General features: G+C 55.5%; 2 protein-coding genes across 2 annotated transcripts; one reads left to right on the top strand and one right to left on the bottom strand.

The window, feature by feature from the left end:
- The first annotated feature begins 1,007 nt into the window (after positions 1 to 1,007).
- SLC1A5 (solute carrier family 1 member 5) lies at positions 1,008 to 13,187 on the top strand. Its single transcript, XM_049787276.1, has 8 exons — positions 1,008 to 1,785; positions 4,837 to 4,879; positions 5,504 to 5,548; positions 6,676 to 6,842; positions 9,766 to 9,999; positions 11,096 to 11,290; positions 11,372 to 11,506; positions 12,924 to 13,187. Exons 1-8 carry the CDS (start codon positions 1,247 to 1,249, stop codon positions 13,153 to 13,155), a joined length of 1,590 nt encoding a protein of 529 aa, XP_049643233.1. The 5' UTR covers positions 1,008 to 1,246; the 3' UTR covers positions 13,156 to 13,187.
- A 7,971-nt stretch (positions 13,188 to 21,158) lies between these two features.
- On the bottom strand, positions 21,159 to 26,149 carry FKRP (fukutin related protein). Its single transcript, XM_049787269.1, has 2 exons — positions 26,087 to 26,149; positions 21,159 to 22,859 (listed from the first exon to the last, which is right to left on the bottom strand). Exon 2 carries the CDS (start codon positions 22,827 to 22,829, stop codon positions 21,291 to 21,293), a length of 1,539 nt encoding a protein of 512 aa, XP_049643226.1. The 5' UTR covers positions 22,830 to 22,859; positions 26,087 to 26,149; the 3' UTR covers positions 21,159 to 21,290.
- Positions 26,150 to 26,467: the final 318 nt, after the last annotated feature.

The following is a 26,467-nucleotide window of genomic DNA, read 5'->3' as shown; positions in this document are numbered from 1 at the left end:
CCAGGAGTGATCCCTGAGCACAGAGCCAGGAGTAACCCCTGAACATCTCCAGGTGTGTCCCCCTCCCCTATGAAAGAAAACCCACAAAAAACCCCAAATTTACTAAAAACCAAAAAGCTCATTTTACAGCTGACTCGTCAGGAGGATGAACGTGTCTCATCTGCACATCCCCCGAAAGTTCTAGAACTTCACCTGGAAGTTTGGGGTGGCCACTAAAACCCCGAACTCAGGGGTGGGGTGGAAGTTCCAGGACAACGAGTCGCCGACGAAACACCTACGTTTTCTCGAGACCGCCCCTCCGCCCCTGCGAACCCCCAATTTTGGCGCTCAGCCCGTCGCCCCAATCAGTTTCCTCGGCGCTGGAAACTAGCGCCGTCGGGTTTCCCCTTCCCATAACAGCGTCCCCGCCGTGGGCGTGGCCATTGTTCTCCTGTCCATTCCGAGACCCCCGCCGGCCTTAGCCACGCCCCTTTGGGCGGGCCCTGGAACTCGATGGCCAATCGGCGCTCAGATTCTTGCCAGGCCACGCCCCTCACCGCCGGCCATGCGAGTCTATATCCAGCAACTTCCGCCCAGCGGGCTTAGAGCCACTTGGTGCGCCCTCGGGACAGGTCCTCCCGCTCCGAGCACCGCTAATTCCGGGGGTCCCCGGGCCGCCGGCCTCCCTGCACCCCCCCAGGCGGCTGGATCTCCCCTTGGCGGGAGCCTGATCGACGCTCCTCTTCCAGGAAAGCTAGCCAGGGTCTCCCCGGACCCCCTTCCATCCATCCCGCTCTGCCTGCCGAAGCCCGGGACTCCCCGATCGCTGGGTTCCCGCCTCCCGGATCCGGGCGTCCGGGATCTGAGCCACCGCCTGCAGACCTGCCGCGTGGACGCCGCCTCCAGCCTTGCGGGGAAGGAAGCCCAGGATCCCCCCCCGCAGATTCCCGCCTGGGACGCTTCTGCATCTGCCTCCCGGCGGTGGCAAGGCCAGAAGCCCCCCAGGGGAGCCTCGATCGCGGGGAGCCGCCGTCCCAGCCTCGCCCGACCTCTCGGACCCTGCCGCCGTGAAGTCACAGCGGCCAGGTTCCAGCCCCCGCGCCCGCTTGCTCAACTGCTCGCCCCGATCGGATCGTTCGAAGGGGCTGGGCCCGGGGCGGGGAAGGTGGGCCAGGCCTCCAGGAGGAGGGAGAGCTGCCACCTCGCAGGCGCCCGGGATTTGCACCCCATCGGGGCGCGCCTCTAGTGCCCCCTGCCTCCTCCCATCATGACGGCTGACCCCCCTCGGGGCGGCCCCAAGGCCGAGCCCACCGCCAACGGGGTCTCCACGGTGGTGGTGACGGAGCCCGAGGAGGCGACGACGGCCAGGGGCGACCGCGTGCGCCGCTGCCTGCGCGCCAACCTGCTGGTGCTGCTCACGGTGGTCGCGGTGATCGCGGGCGTGGCGCTGGGCCTGGTGGTCCTCAAGGTCCGCGGCGGGGAGGCCCTGGACCCCGCCACCCGCGTGGCCTTCGGCTTCCCCGGCGAGCTGCTGCTGCGGCTGCTCAAGATGATCATCCTGCCCCTCGTGGTGTGCAGCCTGGTGGGTGGCGCCGCCAGCCTGGACCCCGGCGCCCTGGGCCGCCTGGGCGCCTGGGCACTGCTCTTCTTCCTGCTCACCACCCTGCTGGCATCGGCGCTCGGCGTGGGCCTGGCGCTGGTCCTGCGGCCCGGAGCCTCCTACCAGGCCACCAACGTCTCGGCCGAGGCCCAGGGGCCCGAACTCCCCGACAAGGAGGTGGCCGATTCGTTCCTGGATCTTGTGAGGTCAGAGCCCGCCTTGGCCCACTTCGAGGGAGGGCAGGAAGGGGGAGGGAGGAGATCTGGGGGACCCTGGCCACGTGGATCCGGGCTGGAGGGCTGAGTAGAGGGGATTCCACTTTCTCCTTACCCCTCCAGCACCAGGGAAGGGCCTGGTTAGGGAGGGAGAAGCCTCTCTACTTTGGGGGGGCACAAGAGACAGTCTACTTGGGGAAGAGAGGAGTGCCTAAGGGCTCTGGAGAGGGGCTTGGGTACCCCTGGAGGATCAGAACGGGGAGTGCGGACCACCACTGGGCTCTCTCCTAGACCCCACCTACATGCACCCATGCCTGCCTGCCTGCCTCCTCTGGCCCCTCTGGCCCGGCCCATGCTTCTGGTTAAGTGGCCACCTCTGTGGGTTCTTCACCCCAGTTTCTTTCGCGCCACAGAGAGTCCCCCAACACTTGCACATGCGCATGACACACAGCTACCCTGACGTGACCCGTTAGAAAGGGGGCAGATTCTATTTTTTTTTTTTTTTTTGGTTTTTGGGCCACACCCGGCGGTGCTCAGGGGTTACTCCTGGCTGTCTGCTCAGAAATAGCTCCTGGCAGGCACGGGGGACCATATGGGACACCGGGATTCGAACCAACCACCTTAGGTCCTGGATCGGCTGCTTGCAAGGCAAACGCTGTTGTGCTATGTCTCTGGGCCCGATTCTATTTATTTTTATTTTTGAGTTGGGAGGATTTGGGGCTATACCCCGTGGCTGCTCTCAGGGGTTACTCCTGGCTCTGTGCTTAGAAATTACTCCTGGCAGGCTGGGGAGGACCCTATGGCGAACCCTGGTTGGCCTCCACGTGCAATTTTCTCTGCTTCTCCAGGACTCTCACCCTCATTTCTTTTAGCCACTCAACCCACTTTATGGGAGGGTAAGTGATAGGGCCCCCCCCCCCCCCCCCCGTGATCTTTTCCTTTGAAGCTTCTGCTGACTCAGTGTCTCCTGTTAATGGGGGGAATGATGAGTCATAGAACTGGGGTTCTCATTCCTTGGGGCATCCCTACAGACTGAAAGGGGTTAGTCTCCAGCAGGCCCCTGGTAGCCCCAGAGTAGCAGGGGGTGGCACCTCCTGGCTGGTGGAGATTAGCCAGGGGCCTCCCCAATCCTTGGGTGGCAGAGTGGGCACACCCAGGCCCAGGCCAACTGTGTGCTGCGAACCCCACATGCAGAGTAAACAGCCCACGCTTGGCCCGCCCCTGACATTCAGCTGAAACCACTCAGCCACACAGAAGTCATTTAGTGATCATTTAGTGTTTGGGCTTGGTGGGGGGGACCCTGCCTGGCACTGCTGGCAGGCAGATTCAGACTCTCTGCATGCCACAGCCTCTGTGGGGCCCCGAAGCCACCCAATCTAAGATTCCAGCTGTCACAGTACACGCTGAGCCTTTAGTGCCGAAGCGCTCAGGGGGCACCATGGGGGCCTGGCACCATCTGTTGGGCTCACACACGTGCACAAGCCCACCAGAAACTAGCGCAGCAGGGCCGGAGAGATAGCACAGCGATAGAGTTTTTGCCTTGCACACAGCTGATCCAAGGATGAACAGTGGTTCGAATCCCGGCATCCCATATGGTCCCCAAGCCAACCAGGAGCGATTTCTGAGCGCAGAGCCGGAAGTAATCCCGAGTGCCGCAGGATGTGACCCAAAAACCAAAAAAGAAAAAGAAACTAGTGCAACAGGTTGCTCCCTGTACCCTCAATCATAGTGCCACATCCGGTGAGGCCCAAACTCCTGCCCAGGGCCCCTTGAACCCCCTAACCTGAGACTGGCACCACACAGCCATGAACATAGAGGGACCCCTGGGGAGGCCAGTGAGTGAGGGCTGGCTGGGCTCAAAACCTCCCACTCTGCCACCTCCTCCTCATGCAGGTTTTGTCCGAGCTCTGTGCCTCAGTTTCCTTTTCTCTAAAATGGAGTGTGGGGGGCCCGGAGAGATAGCATAACGGTAGGGTGTTTGCCTTGCACGTGGCCGACCCAGGATGGACCTGGGTTTGATTCCCAGCATCCCAAAAGGTTCCCCCCTCCCAGTGGTTGGAATCCCGGCATCCCATATGGTCCCCAAGCCTGCCAGGAGTGATTTCTGAGTGCAGAGCCAGGAGTAACCCCTGAACACTGCAGGTGTGTCTCAAAAACAAACAGAAAAAGGGGTGTGGGGAGTTGTAGGTGAGCTCTTCCTATTGCAGCTGTCTGTTTGTCTGCCTGTCCTTCTGTGCCCCACCTTCTGCAACATCACCCCCCAGGCAACTCATTTCCTCTTGATAAGGTGCAGACTGGGGGCAGAAAGGGTCCTGTGGGAGTGGCGTGGGTACAAGTGATGTGACACCTCGCAGCCATCCAGGTCACCCTTTGTGCTGAAACCCTTTGGGCCCCCTGCACATAGAAGGAAGTGGCTGATGCAAGAGCCTCAGAGGATTGAGTTTGTTATAAGGGCAGAACCTAGTCTGGACCCGCCTAGCTGGCTGGGTCAGGAACGGTCACCCCCAAATCACCATCCCTTAGAAACCCCTCCCCCAAACTAAGGGGCTCCCTTATTTTTTTTTTTTTTTTAATTTTTTTTTTTAATTTTTTTTTTTTTTTTTTTTTTTTTGGTTTTTGGGCCACACCCGTTTGACGCTCAGGGGTTAATCCTGGCTATGAGCTCAGAAATCGCCCCTGGCTTGGAGGGACCATATGGGACACCGGGGGATCGAACCACGGTCTGGTCCGTCTACGCTAGTGCTTGCAAGGCAGACACCTTACCTCTAGCGCCACCTTCCCGGCCCCAGGGGCTCCCTTCTTGTGTGGAAGGGTTGTTTGTTTTTGTTTGGGGGGCCGGGGATACTCAGGGGTTACTCCTGGCTCTGCATTCAGGGGTCATTTCTGGTAGGGCTTGTGGGGGCCATGTGGGATTCGTGCAAGGCAAACAACTTCCTCAGTGTGCTCCTCTGTCTGGTCCTTGGAATGTGTTTCTGGGGACAGAATCCGCACCCCCCCCCCCCACTCTATCTTGTCTAACCACCCTCCTATGTTTATCTGCAGAAATATCTTCCCTTCCAACCTGGTGTCCGCGACTTTCCAGACAGTGAGTCCTGGGGAGTCCTCAAGGGTGCAGGGGGGACAGGAAGGGTTCTGCTGCTTAGAGCATGGAGCCTCTTTCCGGGCAGTCCCTGGAAAAACCTCACAAAACAGTTGGGTTCCTAGCACCCCCACTTCCCCTTGTATTCCCTTAAACCCTTCCTACCAGCATTCTTCCTTCCTTCCTTCCTTCCTTCCTTCCTTCCTTCCTTCCTTCCTTCCTTCCTTCCTTCCTTCCTTCCTTCCTTCCTTCCTATCTCCCTCCCTCCCTCCTTCCCTTCCTCTTTCCTTATCTCCTTCCTACCGTCCTTCCTTGTATCCAGCAATGCTCAGGGGTTACTCCTGACTGTACTCAGAAATCAGTCCTGGCAGTGCCCAGGGGACCCTGTAGGTTTGTGGGAATCAAACCGGCATCAGCCACCTGCAAGGCAACAGCCCTCTTCACCATGCTCTCGCTCCGGCCCCACACTTTAGCTGCTGATTTTGCTGTGTGACCTAAGCCAGTGTCAGGAGTTCTCTGAGCCTCAGCTCAGGCTTCTGGAGAAGGGGGTGTTAGTCCATTATCAGCGGGGTGTGCAGAGGCTGTGATGAAACTTTGGTGGAACTAACATGTCTCCCCATCTCTCTGCAGTACTCGACCTATTATGTACCCCAGAAAGCCAATGGAACCCTGAAGGTAAGTGCAGAGGGGATTGGAACCTCCTCCTGCCCCTTAAGTTTTCCCATTTTGTCCTCCCACGCTTGCTCCCTCCCTGCCACCCTGCCTTTTTTCTTGGTTTTTGGGTCACACCTGGTAGTACTTAGGGGTCACTCCTGGCTCTACGCTCAGAAATTGCTCCTGGCAGGCTCAGGGGACTATATAGGATGCCAGGATTCGAACCACCGTTTCTCTGCATGCAAGGCAAACACCTTACCTCCATGCTATCTCTCCGGTACCGCCACCCCGCTTTTATATGCCATTTGTTCTCCAATTTGATTCAAACTTAAAAGTAGTACAGCCGGGAAGACAGGAAACTTGGCAGCTTCACCCAGTTTCTTTTTATTGGTTTGCTTTTATTTTTGGGCCACACCTGACTGTGCTTGGGACTTACTCTTGGCTCTGTGCTCAGGAATCAGTCCTGGCAGACTCAGGAGACCTTATGTCATAAGGCTTATGGGATGCTGGGGATTGAACCCAGGTTGGCTGTGTGCAAAGCAAGCGCCCTTCCCTGTACAATTGCTTTGGCCAGTGTGTCATTTTCTTTGTAGAACTTTCTCCCACCCTTTCTTTAGGCTGTTTTTTCCCCCTTCCTTTTCTTTGACGGGGGGAGGCACATCCAGCAGCACTTAGAGGTTACTCCTGGCTCTCTGCTCAGAAATTATTCCTGGCAGGCTTGGGGGACTATATGGAATGCCAGGGATCGAACCTGAGTTGTCTGCATGCAAGGCAAATGCTCTGCACACTGTGCTTTCTCTCTGGCCCCAAAAGTTATTCTTGGCAGTGCCCGGGGACCCTCTGGGATGCCGGGAATCAGACCCAGGTCAGCCACATAGATGATAAAATACTTCCATGCTGTACTAATGCTCTAGCACTGCTTCCTTCTTCTCTTAGCCCCTTCCTTCAGGAATCCCTCCTTGATTTCACTCCCCTCCTCCCACATTCCCCACCCCCATTATACTCCTATCCCTGCACCCCCTCCCTCATTCCCACCGTATCCCTTATCTGCACTGGATGTCTTGGGAAGAAAGACACTGTCTGGTCAGGGATTGTGCTGGTGGCCTGAGCATCCTCCCTCCAGTGCACCTCTGTCTTCTTGCCCACAGGAGCCCAGGGGGGAAATGGTGGAAGGCATGAATATCCTGGGCCTGGTGGTGTTTGCCATCGTCTTTGGTGTGGCCCTGCGGAAGGTGGGCCCTGAGGGCGAGCTGCTCATCCGCTTCTTCAACGCCTTCAATGATGCCACCATGGTGCTGGTTTCCTGGATCATGTGGTAGGTGGTTGTGTGTCTTTGGGCCCGTGGCTGACCCTCTTGGGGCCTCTGTAAATGGAGGACTCCTCGAGCGTGGAGGCGAGTGTGTGTGGATAGTTCTCTTCTGGGGGCCAGGGTTGGGTCACACCTGGCAGGGCTTGGCAGACTATCTGAGGTGCCAAGGATGGAACATGGTTTGACTGTGCAAAGCAAGTGTCCTACTTCCTGAGCGCAGAGCCAGGAGTAACCCCTGAGCGTCGTCCTCTTCTTCCTCCTCCTCCTCCTCCTCTTTTTATTTTTATTTTTATTGTTTTTGGGCCACACCGGTGGTGCTCAGGGGTTACTCCTGGCTCTGCATTCAGAAATCGCTCCTGGGGCTGGAGAGATAACATGGAGGTAAGGCGTTTGCCTTGCATGCGGAAGGTCGCTGGTTCAAATCCCGGCATCCCAAATGGTCCCCCAAGCCTGCCAGGAGCGATTTCTGAGCGTAGTGCCAAGAGTAACCCTTGAGCGCTGCCGGGTGTGACCCCCCCCCCCCAAAAAAAAAGGAAATCACTCCTGGAAAGCTTGGGGGACCATATGGTATGCTGGGATCGAATCTGGGTCTCCCTGCTGTGCTATCGATCGTCCCTCTCTTCTCCTTTTCCTGCTCCTGCTTTTCCTCCTCCTTCTCCCCCTCCCCCCACTAAGTGGTTGGTACCGGAGCTTACTCCCGGCTCTGCATTCAGGGATCACTCCTGGCGGTGCTGGGGGGACCAGATGGGGAACCAATGATAGCCACGTGTAGGCAAATTCCCTCCCTTCTGTCCTGTCGCTCCAGCCCTACAGATACTTTCTAGATCTTTCTGGAAGGCAGTAAAAAGGGCCCCAGCTGTTTCGCTTGATATCTGCCCTAGCCTTAGTGACTTATTTATTCATGGGGGGCTTCCCATTCTCTACCAGGGGGCCCTTTCCCCATGATACTTGACCTGACTGTGGGCTTATGAATTCAGTGCTTGGCCCAGCAGTCCTGAGGGTTAGGAAGGCCAAATTTTGGTGCAGAATGGGGGCGGGGGCGAGAGATCTCCATCCATCACATTTAACCAGGGATCCAACTTGGGGTCTTGCACTTGCTTATGCCCTAGTCCTCTGAGGTCTGACCTCCTAGCCTTAGAGATGATACTGGCCTTTGGCTGGAGGAAAGACTGAGATGGCTCCGTTGGGGCAGGGAGGTGACTGGAGGGACTCAGCTCATCCTAGTGTGTGTGAGGGGCCCTGGGTTTGAATCCTGGCAGCTCACTGCCTCCAGCACCCCATTAACAACGCCCACAGCGCCTGCTTCAGAGGTTTGTCAGTATGTGAGCCGATTAGCGGGGATGTTGGTAAGGTGCTTGCAAAGTTCCTGGCACCATTCCTACTACGCTCCTTCCCTTTGGCACAATGACTATCATCTTGGTTTTTGATAAGGAGCCCAGAACAGGAGGGAAAAAAAAAACAACCCTTTCTTCCCCGCCTGCTCTGTCCCCCCACCCCCCCTAAGATCTGCACTGCTGAACTCAGGCAGCATTTCCTAAATGCCCTTCTACCTGGGACTGGAGAACTAGCACAGCAGGGAGGGCGCTGGCCTTGACACACGGTCAGCCTGACTTAGGTTCCTTAGCCCTACTGTGCCTCAGTTTCCCCAGCTGGGAAATGGGGCCTGTGACCCCAGGCGCCAATGAGTTAACTTGTGAGACGTCCCCAGGACAGGGGCCAGCCTCTAACATGTAGACGGGCAGCATGAATGGCTAATATTTACCCAGGATTTGGCTTGTATAACTTCGGGGCACACCTTAGCTGCGAGGACATGGGTCTCTCTCACTGGCCAAGTGACACAGCCCAGCTGACTGGGAAATGGCGCTTTTCTTCTGGAACCCAGGGAGAGGAGGGGTTTGGGAGGCACCCGGCAGAGAACTTGGGTGGGTGGGTGGGGGTGCACAGACCATCCCCACCTTTTTTTGTTCTCCCCTGGGAGCGTCTGTCCAGGGAAGGTGTTGATGAAGCCAACCCAGGTCAAGGCTCCCTTGTGCGTTTTTTGCACAGAGCTTTCAACCCCGTCCTTTGGCTTCATGTTTCAGCCTCCAACATTCCTGTGGCTTTGGGGGCCTCCTGGTCACTGTTTAACGCACCTATTATTGGTTTGTATTTAACGTGACAGTCCCCAGCTCTGGAAAGCTGCTGGGGTGTTCAAGGGTTGGGCACCTCATAAATATTTACCTGCTCCACCCTGCACACTTAATACCCCTTTAAGTTGCAACACACAGTGCAGTGATAGAATTGTGGATTGAAGGGGCCGGAGGGATAGCACAGTGGGGAGGAGGTGTTTGCCTGGCATATGGCTGACCTGTGTTCAATCCCCGGCATCCCATTGGGTCCCCTTAGCATTGCCAGGAGTATTTTCTGAGCACAGAGTCAGGAGTAACCCCATAGCATGGCTGGATGTGGCCCATAAATTAAAAAAAAAAAATTGTGGGTTGAAGTTAGGTTAACCGGATCAGCAGACCCACAAGAGAAAGATCTCGAACACCTCTTTTTTGTTTGTTTGTTTGTTCTTTGTTTTGGGCCATATCTGGTGGTGCTCGGGCATTACTCCTGGCTCTGCGCTCACAAACTACCCCCTGGTAGGCTTGGGGGAGCATATGGGATGCGGGGGATCGAGCCCTGGTCGTCCACGTGCAAGGCAAACATCCTTCCCGCTGTGTGATTGCTCTGGCCCCTCACCTTTTTGGGAAGGGTGATGTCTCAACTCCTAATGGCCATAGCTTCTTAGCCTTCTGGGGGGGGGGGGGTGTGTTTGTGTGACCTAGACCTAGGTTCCATCCTTGGACTTCTAATGCAGGAGCACCCTGGAGAGGACACAAGATGGGAGGGGGGACAGGGGCTGGGTTCTGGCCTGAGCCCCGGCCTGCCATCTCTCTATCTTTAGGTACGCCCCCGTGGGCATCCTGTTCCTGGTGTCCAGCAAGATCGTGGAGAGTGGGGATGTGGGGGTGTTGTTCGCCAACCTGGGCAAGTACATCCTGTGCTGCCTGCTCGGCCACGCGATCCACGGGCTGATCGTGCTGCCCCTCATCTACTTCTTCTTCACGCGCCAGAACCCCTATCGCTTCCTCTGGGGCATCTCCTCGGCGCTGGCCACCGCCTTTGGGACGTCTTCCAGGTATGACTGACTGGGGACCTCCAGGGCCTGGATGCGGGGCAGCTGATGTGTAAGGACTTCCCGGTCCTCCTTCCCACTGAGTTTTTCTGTTTGGAAGCCTTGGGTGTGAGGCCAGACTTTCAGAAGTTTCTCTGAGGTCCAGGATCTTGCTTTCCTGCCCCCCAAATCAGGACTGGTTTCTGGACTTGAGCCACAGCAGAGTGAGGCTGGTGGTGGTGTTGGCCTTGGACACATGGCCGACCCAGGTTTGATCCCTGGCACCTGAGCACCGCCAGGAGTAAAACATTGCATTGCTGGGTGTGGCCCCAAAACAAACAAAAAAGGCCTCTTCTTCCTCACTGGCCCTGGCCCTGGGGACCTGACTGTTCCTCCAAAGTGCCCCAACCCAAGTCTCTGGGACTTCCCTTCTGGTTGTCACTATGGTGGGTGGTTGTATCAGTGAGTTCTTAGACAATGTAAATTTGGGGGTGCCCAGGGATTCTTTGGGATCTCTCCCAGCTTGATTAAGTCTAAGTCCCTGGTCTCCCTGCATTCCGCATTCTGGGGAGCCCTTAGTGCCTTTGGCCTTCTGGGAACCTGGGAGCAGCAGAGTGCATCCTGGAGGTGGACAGGTGGGAGTGGGGTGGTTTGGAAGGACGGGGTTGTGGGCAGGGCTTGGGTCATGGGCGGGGCCGATTAAAAGTGGGCACACTTAGAACCAAGTGGGGAGGCTGGTCCGGTGGCAGTGGTTTATCAGAACCCATTAACGTTAGTATCACGAAAGTTGGCATATAACACGCCCCCCCCCACTGCTCAATTTGACTGGCTTAAAGAACTATGTGGGGTGAGGAGGGGGCGTGCCTTGTCCAGGAAAGTGGGCGTGGTCAAAGAGGCGACCGAAGCCTGGGTGGCAGGTAGGCGTGGCCAAATATGTAGCTGACTGGGCTGAGCACTGGGCGTGGTCACAGAAAGGGGTGTGGCCTGGGGGAGTGGGAGTGGCCCTAGAAGTGGGTGAGGTCTGAGCAGTGGGCGTGGCCGCAGAGAGGGTGGTTGTGCGGTGGGCGTGGCCTGATCGGTGGGCGTGACCCGGGCTGACCCCGCCCCATGCGCCCCATAGCTCAGCCACGCTGCCCCTGATGATGCGGTGCGTGGAGGAGCGGAACCGGGTGGCCAGGCACATCAGCCGCTTCATCCTGCCCATCGGCGCCACGGTCAACATGGACGGCGCCGCCCTCTTCCAGTGCGTGGCCGCCGTCTTCATCGCGCAGCTCAGCCAGCGGCCCCTGGACTTCGTGAGCATCATCACCATCCTGTGAGTGGGTGGGCGAGCCCCGAGCCCGAGAGGGGGGCCACTGCCTCTCCCTTCCCTGACCTGCTGCCCCCTCCCTCCCAGGGTCACCGCCACAGCCTCCAGCGTGGGCGCAGCGGGCATCCCGGCCGGAGGGGTGCTCACCCTGGCCATCATCCTCGAGGCCATCAACCTGCCGGTTCACTACATCTCCCTCATCCTGGCCGTGGACTGGCTGGTGTGAGTGCGGGGCTGCGGACGGGAAGGCGGGGAGGGGGTCCTGTGGGGTTAGAGGAACCCCAGAAGGATGATGAACATACCCAAGTTGTTAATAGGGTACCACGATCTGTTACTGGTGTTCTGGGGCCTCACCCTGCAAAGCTGGAGGCTGGGCAGGGAACCCAGGACTTCACCCAGGCAGAGCGTGTACATAGAACGCGCTTGTTAGCCTGTGTGTGTGTGTGTGTGTGTGTGTGTGTGTGTGTGTTCCTTTTTCTTATTGGCAAATAATCACCCCCAGGGCCAGAGAAGATAATACAGCAAAGTAAAGTGGTTGTCCGGCATGATGCTGAACCAGATTCACCCTGGCACCACTTATTGTCCCCAGAACCCTGCCAGGGCACCTCTGGGTCTGGCCCAAAAACCAAAAACAAGGGTCTGAATCAATACTACAGAGGTAGGGCGATTGCTTTGCATGTGGCTGGCCTAGATTTGATCCCATATGGTTCTCTGAGCACAAAGCCAGGAGCGAGCCCTGAGCATCACCAGGTGTGGCCTAGAAAGAACAAAAGAAAAATAGATGCTTCCTTATAAAGATCTCCACCAGGCAACCTGCTACATGAGAAGCCTCACACATGAAGAAACAGGGCCTGCTTCCTTCCGAATATTAAATGCTCAGAAATGTAAAGCCCTGGGCTGGAACGATAGTGCAGCGGTAGGGTGTTTGTCTTTCATGGTGCAGACCTCGGTTCGATCCCATATGGTCCCCCGTGCCTGTCAGGAGTGATTTCTGAGCGCATAGCCAAGAGTAACCTCTGAGCGCCACCAGGTGTGACCCAAAAAACAAACAAACAAAAAAAGAAATGCAAAGCCTGGGACTCAGGGGGTGGGGGGAAATTGTTCTACAGATGGAGCACAGGCTTTGCATGTGGGAAATCTGAGTTTGCTAGGAAGTCCTGGCACCCACGGGTCCCTGAGTATCACCAGTAGTGAGCACAGAGCCAAGAGTCAGCTGAGCAGTCAGTTGTCAGCCCTGAGCATAGAGCCAGGTCAGCCCTGATCACTAATTCAGGAGTAACCCCAAAAGAAGAGACAAGAATGAAAAGTGGGGGCCCGGAGAGATAGCACAGTGATAGGGTGTTTGCCTTGCATGCAGCCGACTCAGGAGGGACCCGGTTCGATTCCCAGCATCCCATATGGTCTTCCATCCTACCAAGGGCAATTTCTGAGTGCAGAGCCAGGAGTAGCCCCTGAGTACCACTGGGTATGGCCCCAAAACCAATCAATTAATCAACCAATAAATAAAGTTAAAAAAAATGAAAAGTGGGGCCAGAGAGCTAGTTGGATGGAGTAGTGGAGAGGAGGGCAGTTGGAGGCAGCGGTGGGGGGGGGGGCAGAGCAAGTCCTCACCCTTCCTCACATTGCCCCCTGCCCACAGGGATCGGTCCTGTACTGTCCTCAACGTGGAAGGGGACGCCTTTGGGGCTGGGCTCCTCCAGAGCTACGTGGATCGCACTGAGAAGCAGAGCTCCGTGCCTGAACTACTCAATGTGAAGACCGAGGCGACCCCTCTGCCGCCCCTTCGTATCGAGGAGGGAAACCCCCTCCTCAGACACTGTCCTGGGCCGGCTGGGGACGCAGCCACCTTCGAGAAGGAGTCAGTCATGTAAGGCCCAAGGTGGGCCCCCGATGGAGCACTGGAGAGAGAGTTGGAGCAGACACGGAGCCAGGTGGCCATCACACTCTCCTGGGAGCTGAGGGGCTCCCAGATGCCCCCACTCCCACAGCACAGTGGGTTGGGGATTATTTATGTGCACGTGGGTGAACGTGTCCCTGCACCCCATCTCTGCCCCAGTCCACATCTTAGAAACAACCTTAATGGAGCCCCCTGGCTCCAGGGTCCAGAGCACCACAAGGACTTTGAAATTTGAGAGCGGGACGTGGCTCCTGTGTGGCTTTTTGGGTGACTTGTGTGTGTCTGTCCGTCCCAGCCTGTCCCCAGGTCCCTCTGTTTCCTCCTCATAAACATTACTCCTGGGGTCAGACATGGCCTACCTGGGTTCCATCTCCAGCATCCCCTAGGGACCCCTGAGCACTGTTGGGTGTGACTCACCCACAAAAAACATACTTGGTGCCAGAGCCTGCCAGGAGGGATTTCTGAGTGCAGAGCCAGGAGTAACCCTGAGCACCGCCGGGTGTAACCCAACAGAAACAAAAAAACAAACAAAAAACCAAAAAAAAAAAAAAGAGAAACAAAGAAAATCACTCCTGGAAACTGGGGGTGACAGGCCATTGATGCTTTCACTTATGAGAACTTTTAGCGTCCAAGGCTCCAGAATTGCCAGTGAACTCAAATTTGACTAAAAACTAAGCACAAGACCTAGCTAGCTTAAAAGAAGCAGAAGTCATGCCTGGTCTTTTCCCCGTCCCCACATGGCCTCCCACTCCCTGCTTCCCCAACCCCGAACTGTAGCTAACTTGTGGAGACCCCGGTGTCCCGCCTCAGCGTTGGGCCCCAACTTTGAACCTTACGGCCCTGTTTGGCTGAGAATTAATGGGGTTGATTGCTGTTTACCCTGGACATTGTTGGGAGCCTCCCAACATAGAAAAAAGATGAATAATTTCATGATGAATTGGGTTTCACTGGAATAAAATCTTAGCTCACCAGCGATTAGTCAAACCATATTCATGGTGCGATTGTGGGGTACCCGGGAATGGGATAGAATGTATGCGGCCATGGGGACGCAATGGCCCAGTTTTTGAGCAGTTTTTTGGGGGAGTATTTTGGAGCTGTATCTAGTGGTATTTGAGGTTACTCTGGGGTCACTTTTTATGATTTGGGGACTACATGTTGCCCAAGATCAAACCCCGGTTGGCCGGGGCCAGAATAATACAGTAGAGAGGGCACTTGGCTTGCACATGGCCAAGTTTGATCCTTTGCATCTCGGGTCCCCAAAGCCTGCCACGTGTGGTTCCTGATTACAGAGCTAGAAGTAACCCCTGAGCATAGTCCAGTTTGACCTCTAAAAACCAAAAATAAAATTTCAGTTGAGCTGGAGCAATAGCACAGTGGTAGGGCGTTTGCCTTGCACTTGGCAGAGCTAGAGAGACCCGGGTTGGATCCCCAGAATCCCATCTGGTCTCCTGAGCCTGCCAGAAGTAATTTCTGAGTGCAGAGCCTGGAGTAACTCCTGAACGCCGCTGGGTGGGCCCAAAAACATTTTTTACAGTTGGTCCCCATTTTTTTTTTTTTTTTTTTTTTGGTTTTTAGGTCACACCTGGTAGCGCTCAGGGGTCACTCCTGTCTTTAGGCTCAGAAATTGCTCCTGGCAGGCTTGGGGGCCCTTATGGGATGCTGGGATTTGAACCACCGTCCTTATGCATGCAAGGCAAATGCCTTACCTCCATGCCATCTCTCCAGCCCCAGTTGGTTCCCATTTATCTGAAGATATTCCCAAATATCCTGAATTGGGCAGCGAGTCCCTTGGGTCAACTTTTATTGTCCTCAGTGATGCCACTGGAAGGTGATGTCACGGAGAGACAGACTGACACACTCCATGGCACAGCTGGTATTTAGGCCTTGAGCAATGCTGGGTCTCTAGTTCCAGGCTGCAGTGTTCAGCGCTTTGGTGTTTGTGCAAAAGCGACCTTGATGGTGTTCAGGGGACCCTCTGCAGTATTGGCTGCCTACAAGGCAAGTGCCTTGCTCACCAGCTGTGCCATCACTGGCCTGGCCCTACCTTGTACCAGAGCGAGGAGAACTCAGATCTTGAGTTCTTGCCTTACATGTGGTTTGATCCCCGGCACCCCATATGGTCCCCCGAGCACCACCAGGAGTGGTCTCTGAGTGCAGAAGCCAGGAGTAAGCGCTGAACATTGCTGGGTGGGGCCCAAAATAATTTCTATGCACTTGGGGGTCAGTAAATGTTGGTTGTTTTTTTTTTTTGGCCACACCCATTTGATGCTCAGGGGTTACCCCTGGATAAGCGCTCAGAAATTGCCCCTGGCTTGGGGGGACCATATGGGACGCCAGGGGATCGAACCTCAGTCCTTCCTTGGCTAGTGCTTGCAAGGCACACACCTTACCTCTAGCACCACCTCACCGACCCCTTGGGTCAGTAAATGTTGGAACTGCAGCAGGGAAGGTATTTGCTTTTTATACAGCTGACCGGGTTCAATTCTTGGCACCACATATGGTCCCCTGAGCCCTGGGCATAGAGCCAGGAGTAAGCCCTCAGAATTAGGAGGTATGGCAATAAGCAAACCATAAAATGATATATGCTATATTTTCTTTTTTTTTTTTTGGGGGGGGGGGCACACCCGGTGGTACTCGGCCCCGCCTGGAGTAATTTCTTCCCTCTTTTTTTGGGTTACACCCGGTTGTGCTCGGGTTACTCCTGGCTCTGCGCTCAGAAATCACACCTGGCAGGCTTGGGGGATCATATGGGATGCCGGGATTCGAACCACCATCCATTGTGGGTCAGATTTGTGCGAGGGACCTTACCACTGTGCTATCTCTCTGGCCCTTGGAGTAATTTCTAAATTCAGAGTGAACCAGGATTCAGCCTGGAGCATTGCTGGCTGGGTATGATCCAAAACAACACAAAACAAAAATCAGATAAATAAGCCAGTGATCATTCAGGGGTTACAAATTCATTTCCATCTTGTTCTGACTAAAATAAAAAGGGGAGAGGGCCTGGAGAGATAACACAGTGGCGTTTGCCTTGCAAGCAGCCGATCCAGGATCTAAGGTGGTTGGTTCGAATCCCAGTGTCCCATATGGTCCCCTGTGCCTGTCAGGAGCTATTTCTGAGCAGATAGCCAGGAGTAACCCCTGAGCACCGCCGGGTATGGCCCAAAAACCAAAAAAAAAAAAAAAAAAAAGAGAAAAAACCCCTGATTCCTATTACCTGTATCTCATGTGGGTGAGGCTGCACTCAGAGATCCGTTTGTACCTGTCACCTGCTGCTCTGGTTACCCCCAACCAGGCCCAATGTTCTGTTCTGAATTTGCTGACAGTCCTTGGCAAGTTTTGAGCAAAACACAATGCAGGCACTTTCTCTGTTTTGACATGGCTGGGTCACTTCCTGGAAAATCCACTCTGTGGATGGAAACTTCCAGAAAGATGCCACTGTGTGTGGGGCTTGAGTTAAGAATTGGGCTTCGGGGCCGGAGAGATAGCATGGAGGTAAGGCCTTTCATGCAGGACAGTGGTTCGAATCCTTTCGTCCCATATGGTCCCCCATGCCTTTCAGGAGCTATTTCCGAGCAGATAGCCAGGAGTAACCCCTGAGAGCTGCTGGGTGTGACCCAAAAACCAAGAAAAAAAAAAAAAGTTGGGCTTCGACCTTGGTCTTTTTTCTGTTTTTATTTTAGGCTTTTGGGCCTCTGCCAGGCATGCTCAGGGATTACATCTGGCTCTGTGATCAGGAATCCTGGCAGTACTCCAGGGACCATGGGGGATGTCAGGGATCAAACCTTGGTCAGTTGTGTGCTAGGTACTATTGCTCTGGCCTCATGGATCACATTGTCTTATTCTTTTTTTTTTTTTTTTTTTTTTTTTGGTTTTTGGGCCACACCCGGTGGTGCTCAGGGGGCGTTACTCCTGGCTGTCTGCTCAGAAATAGCTCCTGGCAGGCACGGGGGACCATATGGGACACTGGGCTTCGAACCAACCACCTTTGGTCCTGGATTGGCTGCTTGCAAGGCAAACGCCGCTGTGCTATCTCTCCGGGCCCCCGTTGTCTTATTCTAATTTTTTCAGTGTCGCAGTGGATGGAATCCAGGCCTCAAACTTGGGAGGCAAGTGTTTTGCCATCAAACTATATATCCCTGACTTGTTTTTTATTTTGAGGTTGGGGTATGGAAATCTGTTAGTACTCAGGGGCTCTGGTGGTGCACCATCAGGCATGGGCTTCAGCCCTTGAGTTGTCAAATGTCTTCCAGGCCCTCCTCAAGAACTTTTTTTTGAGGAGAGGGGTTAGCCAGCATTCAGAAGTGCTCAGGGACTATTCCTAGCCTTTTTATGCTGAGTGACCTATGATGGTGTTTGGGGGACCATACGCTGTGTGAGGGATCTAAGCTAGGTCTAAGGTGGGTTTTTCCTCTGTACCATCTGTCCAGGACTTTAGCAGGATGATTTCAGACTGTGGTGCAGGGGCCTGAGAGAGCACAATGGTAGGGCATTTGCCTTGCACACAACTGATCTAGGACGGATGGTGGTTCGAATCCTGACATCCCATATAGTCCCCCAAGCCTGCCAGGAGTGATTTCTGAGTGCAGAGCCAGGAGTAACCCCTGAGCAGCACTGGGTATGACCCAACACCCAAAAATAATAAAACTCCGTGGTGGACCCGATGCTTTGCTTTGGGTTTGTTCTCTAGCCCTATCTCTCCCAAATAATAGTGATAAAACTGCTGAAGGATAGTATAGCAGGTTTCCCTTGCAGTTTCCCTTACACGCCGCCAACCTGGGTTCGATCCCCAGCATCCCATATGCTCTCTTAAGCAGTGCCAGGAGTGGTTCCTGAGCCCTGAGCATCACTGGGTGCACCCAAAAACAATAAGGAAAACCAAATGAGAAAAACTGCCTGTAAAAAGAAGCGATCTTATGGTCTACATGACCCTTCCTGGTATAATCATTTATCTTAGGCATGGCTTCTAAGAGCCAAGGGCTTGTCCATCACTGGGTGAACTTAGAGCAACTCCATTTGCTCCTACCAAGTCCCACGGGAACGCAAAAGTCTTGTTGGGAGCCACTGGTGGCTCAGTAGTTAAACATTGATGAAGCGGTACATGAAATCTGAGCCTTGAGGACCGGGTCACACATTCACCTCTTACTGCTCTGGGATGCCTCAGTGGGGGCCCCCATCTCTAGACCCCCCCATCTCTAGACCAGTCTCTCTACTCAATCTCTAGCACTCAGGTTTTTTGCTTTGGGGCCACACTCAGCGGTGCTCAGGGGTTACTCCTGGCTCTGCACTTAGGAATTACTCCTAGCAGTGCTGGGGGACCATATGGGATGCTGGGGATTGAACTTGGGTCAACTGTGTGCAAGGCAAATGCCCTCCCCACTGTCCTATCACTCCTGCCCCTCTCTAGCACAATGAAGCCCTTGGCCCCATCTTTAGGCAGTGATCCCATCCCATCACCAGCCCAGTGTAGAGGCGAGGGCCTCTCCAGCACAAAGATTCCCCATTCCTTGACGCATTCACAAGCACAAGTTGGTGTGACTAGCAGTTGGTCTCAGAGAAAGTGACAGTACAGGGCTTTGATTTTCATTTTTGTTATTTTTGGCCACATCCGGAGGCGCTCAGGGGTTACTCCTGGCTCTGCGCTCAGAAATTGCTCCTGGCAGGCTTGGGGGACCATATGGGATGCTGGGAATAGAACCCAGGTTCTTTGGCTGCGCAGAAGCCAAATGCCCTACTGCTGTGCTATCTCTCCAGCCCCCTCTTTGATTTTTGTTTTTTTGTTTTTGGGTCTCACCCGGCAGGACTCAGGGCTTATTCCTGGCTCTGTGTTCAGAAGTCACCCGTGGCAGGCTTGGGGAACCATATGGGATGCCGGATTTCGAACCACCGTCCTTCTGCATGCGAGGCAAACACCCTACTTCCATGCTATCTCTCCGGCCCTCCTCTTTGACTTCTGATTCTGGTTTGTTCTGTTTGTTTTGGGGTTTCTGGGTCACACCCAGCAGTAATTAAAACTTAAAATTAGCTCTGCACTCGGATGTCAGTGGTGGGGCTTGGATGACCATATGGGGTGTTAGAGATAGAACTTTGGTTGGCCATGTGCAAAGCAGTCTGCCTACTCCATCTTTTTCTTTGACCAAATCCCGTTTGCCTCAGGGACAAGGAATGAAATAGAGGGGCTCACATGCAAAACATGAGCTGACTCCCCTAGATCCCTAAACCCTGCCTTTTGGAGCCTTTGGTCTCAAAGCCAGGGGCATATTTTGTGTGTGTGTGTGTGTGTGTGTGTGTGTGTGTGTGTGTGTGTGTGTGTGTGTGGCGTGCACGCCATAGGTTTGAAGCAGGCAGGAGAATAATACCCTCAATATTTATTCTTTATTTGAAAATAACTTAAGCCTCATGACTCACACACAAGTCTGACAGTGGCACCTGTCACCAGGTTAGAAATAAATAGAGGTGCCAGGGTAGAGGCGCTAAAGCGGGCACATGCTCACACTGGGGAGGCAGCTCCCGCGCCCAAGAGGGGGCAGCGCCTCAGCAAGGGAGTTTCCCTTTCTGGCCTCACTTTCCACATTTGTAAAACGGAAACACTTGCAGCTCTCCAGGGAGGGAAGGAAGGAAGGCGAGGGAAGCACCCTGAACACTGCCCCTGGGAAGTGCCAAGGCCAGTGCCAGCTGCAGGGCAGTCAGGGCGGAGCTTACACAGGGTCAGGGTTGCTAGCTAAGGAGTGTCCGGGCTCCAGACCCAGTGCTCAGCCACCCCAGGCACCTGGCAGAGTTCCTGCCGGAGGGGAGGTGGCACCCTAGGCTCCAGAGCGGGGCCTGGGCGCCCTCTGCCGGCGGAAGCAGCCGTGGCGTCCAGGAGCTAAGGAGGAAATTGCTCTCTGGGTCAGAACTGATGGAAGCACAAACTGTAGACACAGGCCCAGGGCTGGGGTTTGTGGCAAGGCAGAGAGGTCCCAGGCTCCACGTTTACTTTTTACCTTTTAGACCACACTCGGAAGTACTCAGAGGTTACTCCTGGTTTTGCACTCAGGAATCACTCCTGTCAGGCTTGGGGGACCATCTGGGATGCCGGGGATTGAACCTGGTCGGCCACATGCAAGGCAAAACTCATTCCTTGCTGTCCACTCTTGACAAACTCTGTTCCTGTGCTGGTGGCCAGGTTCTCAGAAGTCTTGGGCAGGGCACAGCTTCAGTGTCCAGGGAGGAATGGTAACCAGGTTCTGTCTACCGTAATATTGCTGATGATGCCAATGTGCTGGCATGGGGCAGGACCATAAGGCCCAAAGGATGAGGCTCCAGCACCTAAATTCTCTCCTTCTGCCCAAGCCATGCTTCCTACGGACTTTAAAAAGAGATTCTTTTTTTTTTTTTTTTTTTTGTGGTTTTTGGGTCACACCCGGCAGTGCTCAGGGGTTATTCCTGGCTCCAGGCTCAGAAATTGCTCCTGGCAGGCACGGGGGACCATATGGGGCTCCGGGATTTGAACCGATGACCTCCTGCATGAAAGGCAAACGCCTTACCTCCATGCTATCTCTCCGGCCCCTTCTTAAATCTTAAGTGTTTTTGTTTTTGTTTTTGGTGGGAGGATCACATCACATGTGGCTGTGCTTAGAGGTTACTCCTGGCTCTGCGCTCAGCAATCCCTCCTGGCCGTGCTCAGGAATCACATCGGATGCCAGGGATCCAACCTGGATCGGTCAGGTGCAAGAGAAACCCCTCCCCATGGTGCTATTGCTTCAGGCCCCTTTTCTGAGATCGCTGGCTGAGCTTCTTTCTCATAAGAAATAAAGCCTATTTTTTTTATTTGATTGTTTTTGAGTCACATCCGGCAGCGCTCAGAGGTTCCTCCTGGCTCTGCGCTCAGAAATCGCTCCTGGCAGGCTTGGGGGGAAACCATATGCGATGCCAGGATTCAAATCACTGTCCATCCTGGATGAACTGAGTGTAGAGCAAACGCCCTACCGCTGTGCCCCATGAAATAAAACTATTCCTATGAGAAATAAGAGACTCGGGCCGCTCTCTCTGCTGGCACGGACACCCCCCACCCAACCCAAGAGAGCTTCGCTTGGGGAGAGGTGGCAGGAGAAGAGGAGAGGAGAGGAGGCTTCAGCCGCTCTGTGCCAGACTCAGGAGCGCCGGGTTCGGGTACTCGGGGTTCTCGATGACGCCGGGGCCGAACTTGAGCTCCAGGAAGCGGCGGTAGTTGTTGGGCGCCTGCGCCACGAAGCCCGCGAACGCGAGTGGCACCAGCGGCTGCAAGAAGTGCTCGGGGAACTCGGTGTCCTGCCGGTGGTCGAGCCAGGTGTCCTTGGTCATGACGCCGTTGCGGGGGTAGAAGGGCCACAGGTCCACGTGCAGGTGGTTGGTCTCGCTGTACTGCACGCGGAAGAAGTCGCCCTCCACGGCCTTCTCCCACACGAAGCCGCGCTCGTCCACCACTGAGCCGGCCTCGGCGCCGCGCAGCTGCTCGCAGCTGCCCACGTCCTCCAGGTAGATGCCCAGGTCCACGTCGTAGTCCCAGGGGATGATGTCGCCGTGCCGGGCCGCGCCCAGCAGCGAGCCGCCCTCCAGCCAGTAGCGCACGCCCGCCGCCTCCAGGACGCCCACCACGTGGCGCGCGGTCTCGCGCAGCGCGCGCAGGCAGCAGGGGGGCGTCCAGCGACCCTCGTACAGGTAGGCCGGGGTGTCGCCCGCCACGGTGCCGAAGCAGCGCGGGCTGTCCTTGCCGCAGCCGAACCACTCGGGCCGCCCGCCGTCGCCGTCGTGCAGCACCAGGCGGATGCCCAGCGTGCGTAAAAGCGCGGCACGCCGCGCGCGTCCCTCGCGCTCGGCCTTCCAGCGCGCGTGGGCCGTGGCCAGCGGGGGCTGCCGGGCGGCGGGGAAGGGCGCGTCCAGCAGCAGCCGCACCGTCCAGCCCCGCGGCGCGGTCTGCAAGAAGAGGCCGCTGCCCACGGGCCGTGCCAGGGGCGCGGGCAGGTCGAAGAGGTCGCGGGCACGGAGCACCACCACGGCGTCTCCGTCCAGGGCGTCGCAGTTGGCGCTGGCGCTGGCGCTGGAGGCTCGGCTGCTGTAGCGTGCGGTCCACTCCCGCACGCTCACGTTCAAGGCCAGGCAGCGCGCCGGGTTGGCCGAGGCCACCGGGGCGGCCACCAGGCGTGCGCCCCCGGCGCGCAGGGCCTCCACCATGCGCTCCAGCTGTCCCGGGACCCCGGCCCGCGCGCCGTCGGGCACCAGCGCCACGAACTCGGTGGCCACGTAGGTCTCCGGGCGCGAGGCGGCGGCGGGCCGGTCCAGGGCCGGCTGCAGCAGCGCCAGGCGCACGTTGGGCACGCGGGGCAGGGGCAGCGGCGGGTAGGGCAGCGTGTCGGCCGCCACCACCACCGGCAGGCCCGGATCCAGCTGCAGGAACGAGTCCACCAGCTCGGGCACCGCGTGGTCAAAGGCCTCGAACTCGCGCACCAGGATGGTGACCCGGTAGGGCCCAGCTCCGGCTCCGTTGGCTCCGTTGGAGGCGGCGGCTCCAGGCCGGGGATTCCGGGCGCGGGTCCCTCGGGGCTGGTGTCGCAGCCAGGACATGTAGAGGAGACCCAGGAGGTTGAGAGCGATGGCAGCCCCCAGGGCCGCCTGGCAGCGCGTGAGCCGCATGGAGGCGGTCCAGGCCCACGCCGGGGGACGCTAGAGAGAAGGCGACGAAAGGAGGCTCGAGCTGGTCGGCCGGCATTCCCACTCCCTGCCCGGCCTCCACCCAGGACCCTCTCCCCCAAGTCAGTCGTTCTCTTCTGTCTTATGGGGTCTCAGAGCTGGCTTCCCCTCCTCCAGGAAGCCACACCAGATTTCTGGGAGGAGGGATATGTGTGCCTGCTTTTGGGTGCCTTCAGATCCCCTGTTCCTCTAGTGGATTCTGAGACCAGAATTCTCAGCTAGTCTGAGCTAGTAGGGTTTTTTTTTTTTTTGGGGGGGTCTCACTAGTCTGAGCTAGTAGGTTTTATTTGGGGAGCACACCTAGTGGCACTCAGGAATTACTCTTTTTTTTTTTTTTTTGTGGTTTTTGGGTCACACCCGTCAGTGCTCAGGGGTTACTCCTGGCTTCATGCTCAGAAATTGCTCCTGGCAGGCACTGGGGACCATATGGGACGCCGGGATTCGAACCGATGACCTTCTGCATGAAAGGCAAATGCCTTACCTCCATGCTATCACTCCGGCCCCTCAGGGATTATTCTTGGCTCTGCACTCAAAAATCACTCCTGGCAGGCTTGGGGGAACATAGGAGGTGCCATGAATCAATCCCGGGTCTGTCCGTCCGGGTCAGCCACTTGCAAAGCAAATGCCCTACTGCTGTGCTAGCACCCCAGCTCCTGAGTTAGTAGGTCTTTTTTTTTTTTTTTTTTTTTTGGTTTTTGGGTCACACCTGGTGGTGCTCAGGGGTTACTCCTGGCTGTCTGCTCAGAAATAGCTCCTGGCAGGCACTGGGGACCATATGGGACACTGGGATTCGAACCAACCACCTTTGGTCCTGGATCGGCTGCTTGCAAGGCAAACGCCACTGTACTATCTCTCCGGGCCCAGAGTTAGTAGGTCTTGAGAGGTGGCTCAGTTCAGAATAAGGGTGGTTGGTACACAAGAACGCTTGGTTAAGTTTCTGGCTACACCTGGTGGTGCTCTGGGGTTCCTCAGCAATCTATACTGAGGAATCACTCCTGGAGGGCTGGGAGGGGGGGGACCATGTAGGATAACAGGGATTGAACTCCAGTCAGCTGTACACAAGGCAAGTGCCCCACCTGAGGTGCATTTGGTCGCTCAGGCTCCTTGGTCAGGTTTTTATCAAATGAAATCTCCTACCTCACCTGCTCCGTCCCCATCCTTCAATTCTTTGCCCTTCTCATTCAAAGTCAGGTTGAGTTACAAATGCCCCCATCGCCTTTCCAAGCCCAATATGGACAGCTCCTGGCCATTGCCTCCTCTGGGGAGTCTGCCCTGTTCACTTTTCCCTTCCTTCCCAAACCCTAGCACTGGACCTCCAGCCCTCCCCAGCTGTGTTTTCTCTTCACGTCTCAAATCCTGGGTCCTCTGGTCATTGCTTTCCTGATGGGAAATAAATCAAGCTATTTTGGGTTGGCTTCAAAACAGTTTTTTGTTGTTGTTGTTGTTGTTGATGATGATGATTTTTTTCTTTTAGTTTTTGGCACTGGGAATCAAAAGTAGGACATATGTGTAAGCCACGTGCCTTATCACTGAGCTACATCCCTAGAGCAATGTATGTTTATTTTCTAAATTCGGAATAACCCTAATATAACTTGGTTACTTTTGTGCAGTGCCAGAGATGGAAGAAGATGAGGCCTGACAAGACACATATAAGGAGTGGAGATGCCTCGCTAGCACAAATACTTCCACTTATTTAGTTACTTATTTGGGGTTTTAATTTTGGTCCCCCTCTAGGTGGACCCCAACTCAAAACCAAAAACAACTACCAAATGAGGCTGGTGTCAGGGTGTCAAGGTCAGAGCGAGCAATGGTGCAGGTGGAGTTAGTGGCTTAACACACCTGCCTTGCAGCATATGCTCGGAAGTTCAAAACCCCAATGGTGAAGGCAGAGCGACAGCACAGAGGGGAGGGCATTTCCCTGGTCCAAGGCCCACCCGTATTCGATCCCTGGCATCCCACAAGGTCCCTCAAGTCTGCCAGGAGTAACTCATGAGCACTGCCGGGTGTGTCCCCCAAAACAACCCCTCCAAAATTGTCCAAGATGGCACACATGCCAAGTGTTGCCTTGGCACCTCTGCTGTCTTTGATCCCTGGCCCCACAAGCAATTTTCACATCTGGATATATAGAAGGGGGAGCCACCCTCTACAAATGAAATGATGTTTGTGTCAGGGCCGGAGGGGTGACCCTGGCGAGCAGCTGGCCCTTACCTGTGTGCCTAGCTAAGTCCTCGGCACAATGGTAAGCACCACAGCCTGCTACAAACCGGTGAGCAGCTCGGGAGGGAAGGAGTCACCCGCCATTGCAGCAACAACAGTGGCAATATTGGGCCTGATCCCCGGCATCTCTGAGGGTCCCCTGAGTCCTTTCAGGAGTGATTTCTGAGCACAGAGCCAGGAGTAAGGCCTGAACATCACCACCAGGTATGATCCGAAAAACTCAAACAAGCAAAGAAACAAGCAGACAAACAAACAAAATGAACAAAGGAAAAGGGAGGGAATTCAAATATAAACACAAAATAGAAACTCTGGCTTAATTAAGCTCTACACCAATAAACTACAGCTTCCCTCTGGTCCTCAGAGGTGCCTTCAAATCCAGATATGGTACATGGAGTAATTAAGAAAGAGATGAATTGAGCACATGATGTCAGAGCCTGCGTTTTGGGCACAAGGGAGGAAGGAGTCTGCAGAGGAGGCCCCAGACAGGGAGAGGCCAGACACGGCTCCATCCTCCAGGGAGCTCCTGGCACAGATGGGAACAGAGATAGGAACAGAGATTGGGGGGGGGGAGAGAACAGCTTAGGCAAGCCCTGAGTTGTTTCTTGGTGCCCCCCAAAAAGGAGAGTGGGTCCAGTTTCACTTCAGGCCAGGGATTGCTTGGTCTGAGTTGGGATTGAGCTCAAGCCTCAGTAGCTGCGTCTGTACCAGGAGGCTGGACTGGGCAGAGAAAAGGAGCGCTCCATGGGCAAAGCCCTGGCAGCTTCCCTGAGCACTGGCCACGTGGAAGGACTTTGTATTTTGTTAGTTTGGGGGCTACTTCTGGCGATGTTCAGGGCTAACTCCTAGCCCTGTGATCAGGGATCACTCCTGGCTGGTTAAGGATTATATAGGACACTGGGGATCTAACCTGGATTGGCTGCCAGCCCAGGCAAGCGTCTTCCCCACTGTCCTATTGCCTTGGCCCCCACGGAGGAATTTCTTACCTCCTAGGGAGCTGGCTGGTGGAGCTTCAAGGATGCGCTTCTGGCCCAGAGCAGCTGCAGGGCTGGGGGAAGAAGCAGAAAAGTCCAAATCAGCTCATTTTGCACAATCCAACCAAACAGGAGCTTATGTCCAAAAAATAATGGCAAGAAGGTCAGAGCACCGTGGCTTTAGAAATCCTAGGAACAACACCCCGGTTTCAGAAGTGTGAGAGAAGGTCAGTTTTGGGGTGACCAGAAAGGGGCGGCTAAGAGTGACAGGGTGGTTCCCATGGCAACCAGCCCCTGACAAGCTGGATCCTCAGAGTGGGGGAGGCAACCCCTATCTTCTGAGAATGGCTTGCTCAGGGTCAAGGCCAAGGGGTCTGCGCCCTATTTCTTGGC

Source organism: Suncus etruscus, chromosome 14 (genome assembly GCF_024139225.1).
Source record: "Suncus etruscus isolate mSunEtr1 chromosome 14, mSunEtr1.pri.cur, whole genome shotgun sequence".
Taxonomy (NCBI): Eukaryota; Metazoa; Chordata; class Mammalia; order Eulipotyphla; family Soricidae; genus Suncus; species Suncus etruscus.
The sequence above is the reverse complement of the archived record's forward strand: the minus strand, read 5'-3'. Positions and strand labels throughout refer to the sequence as shown.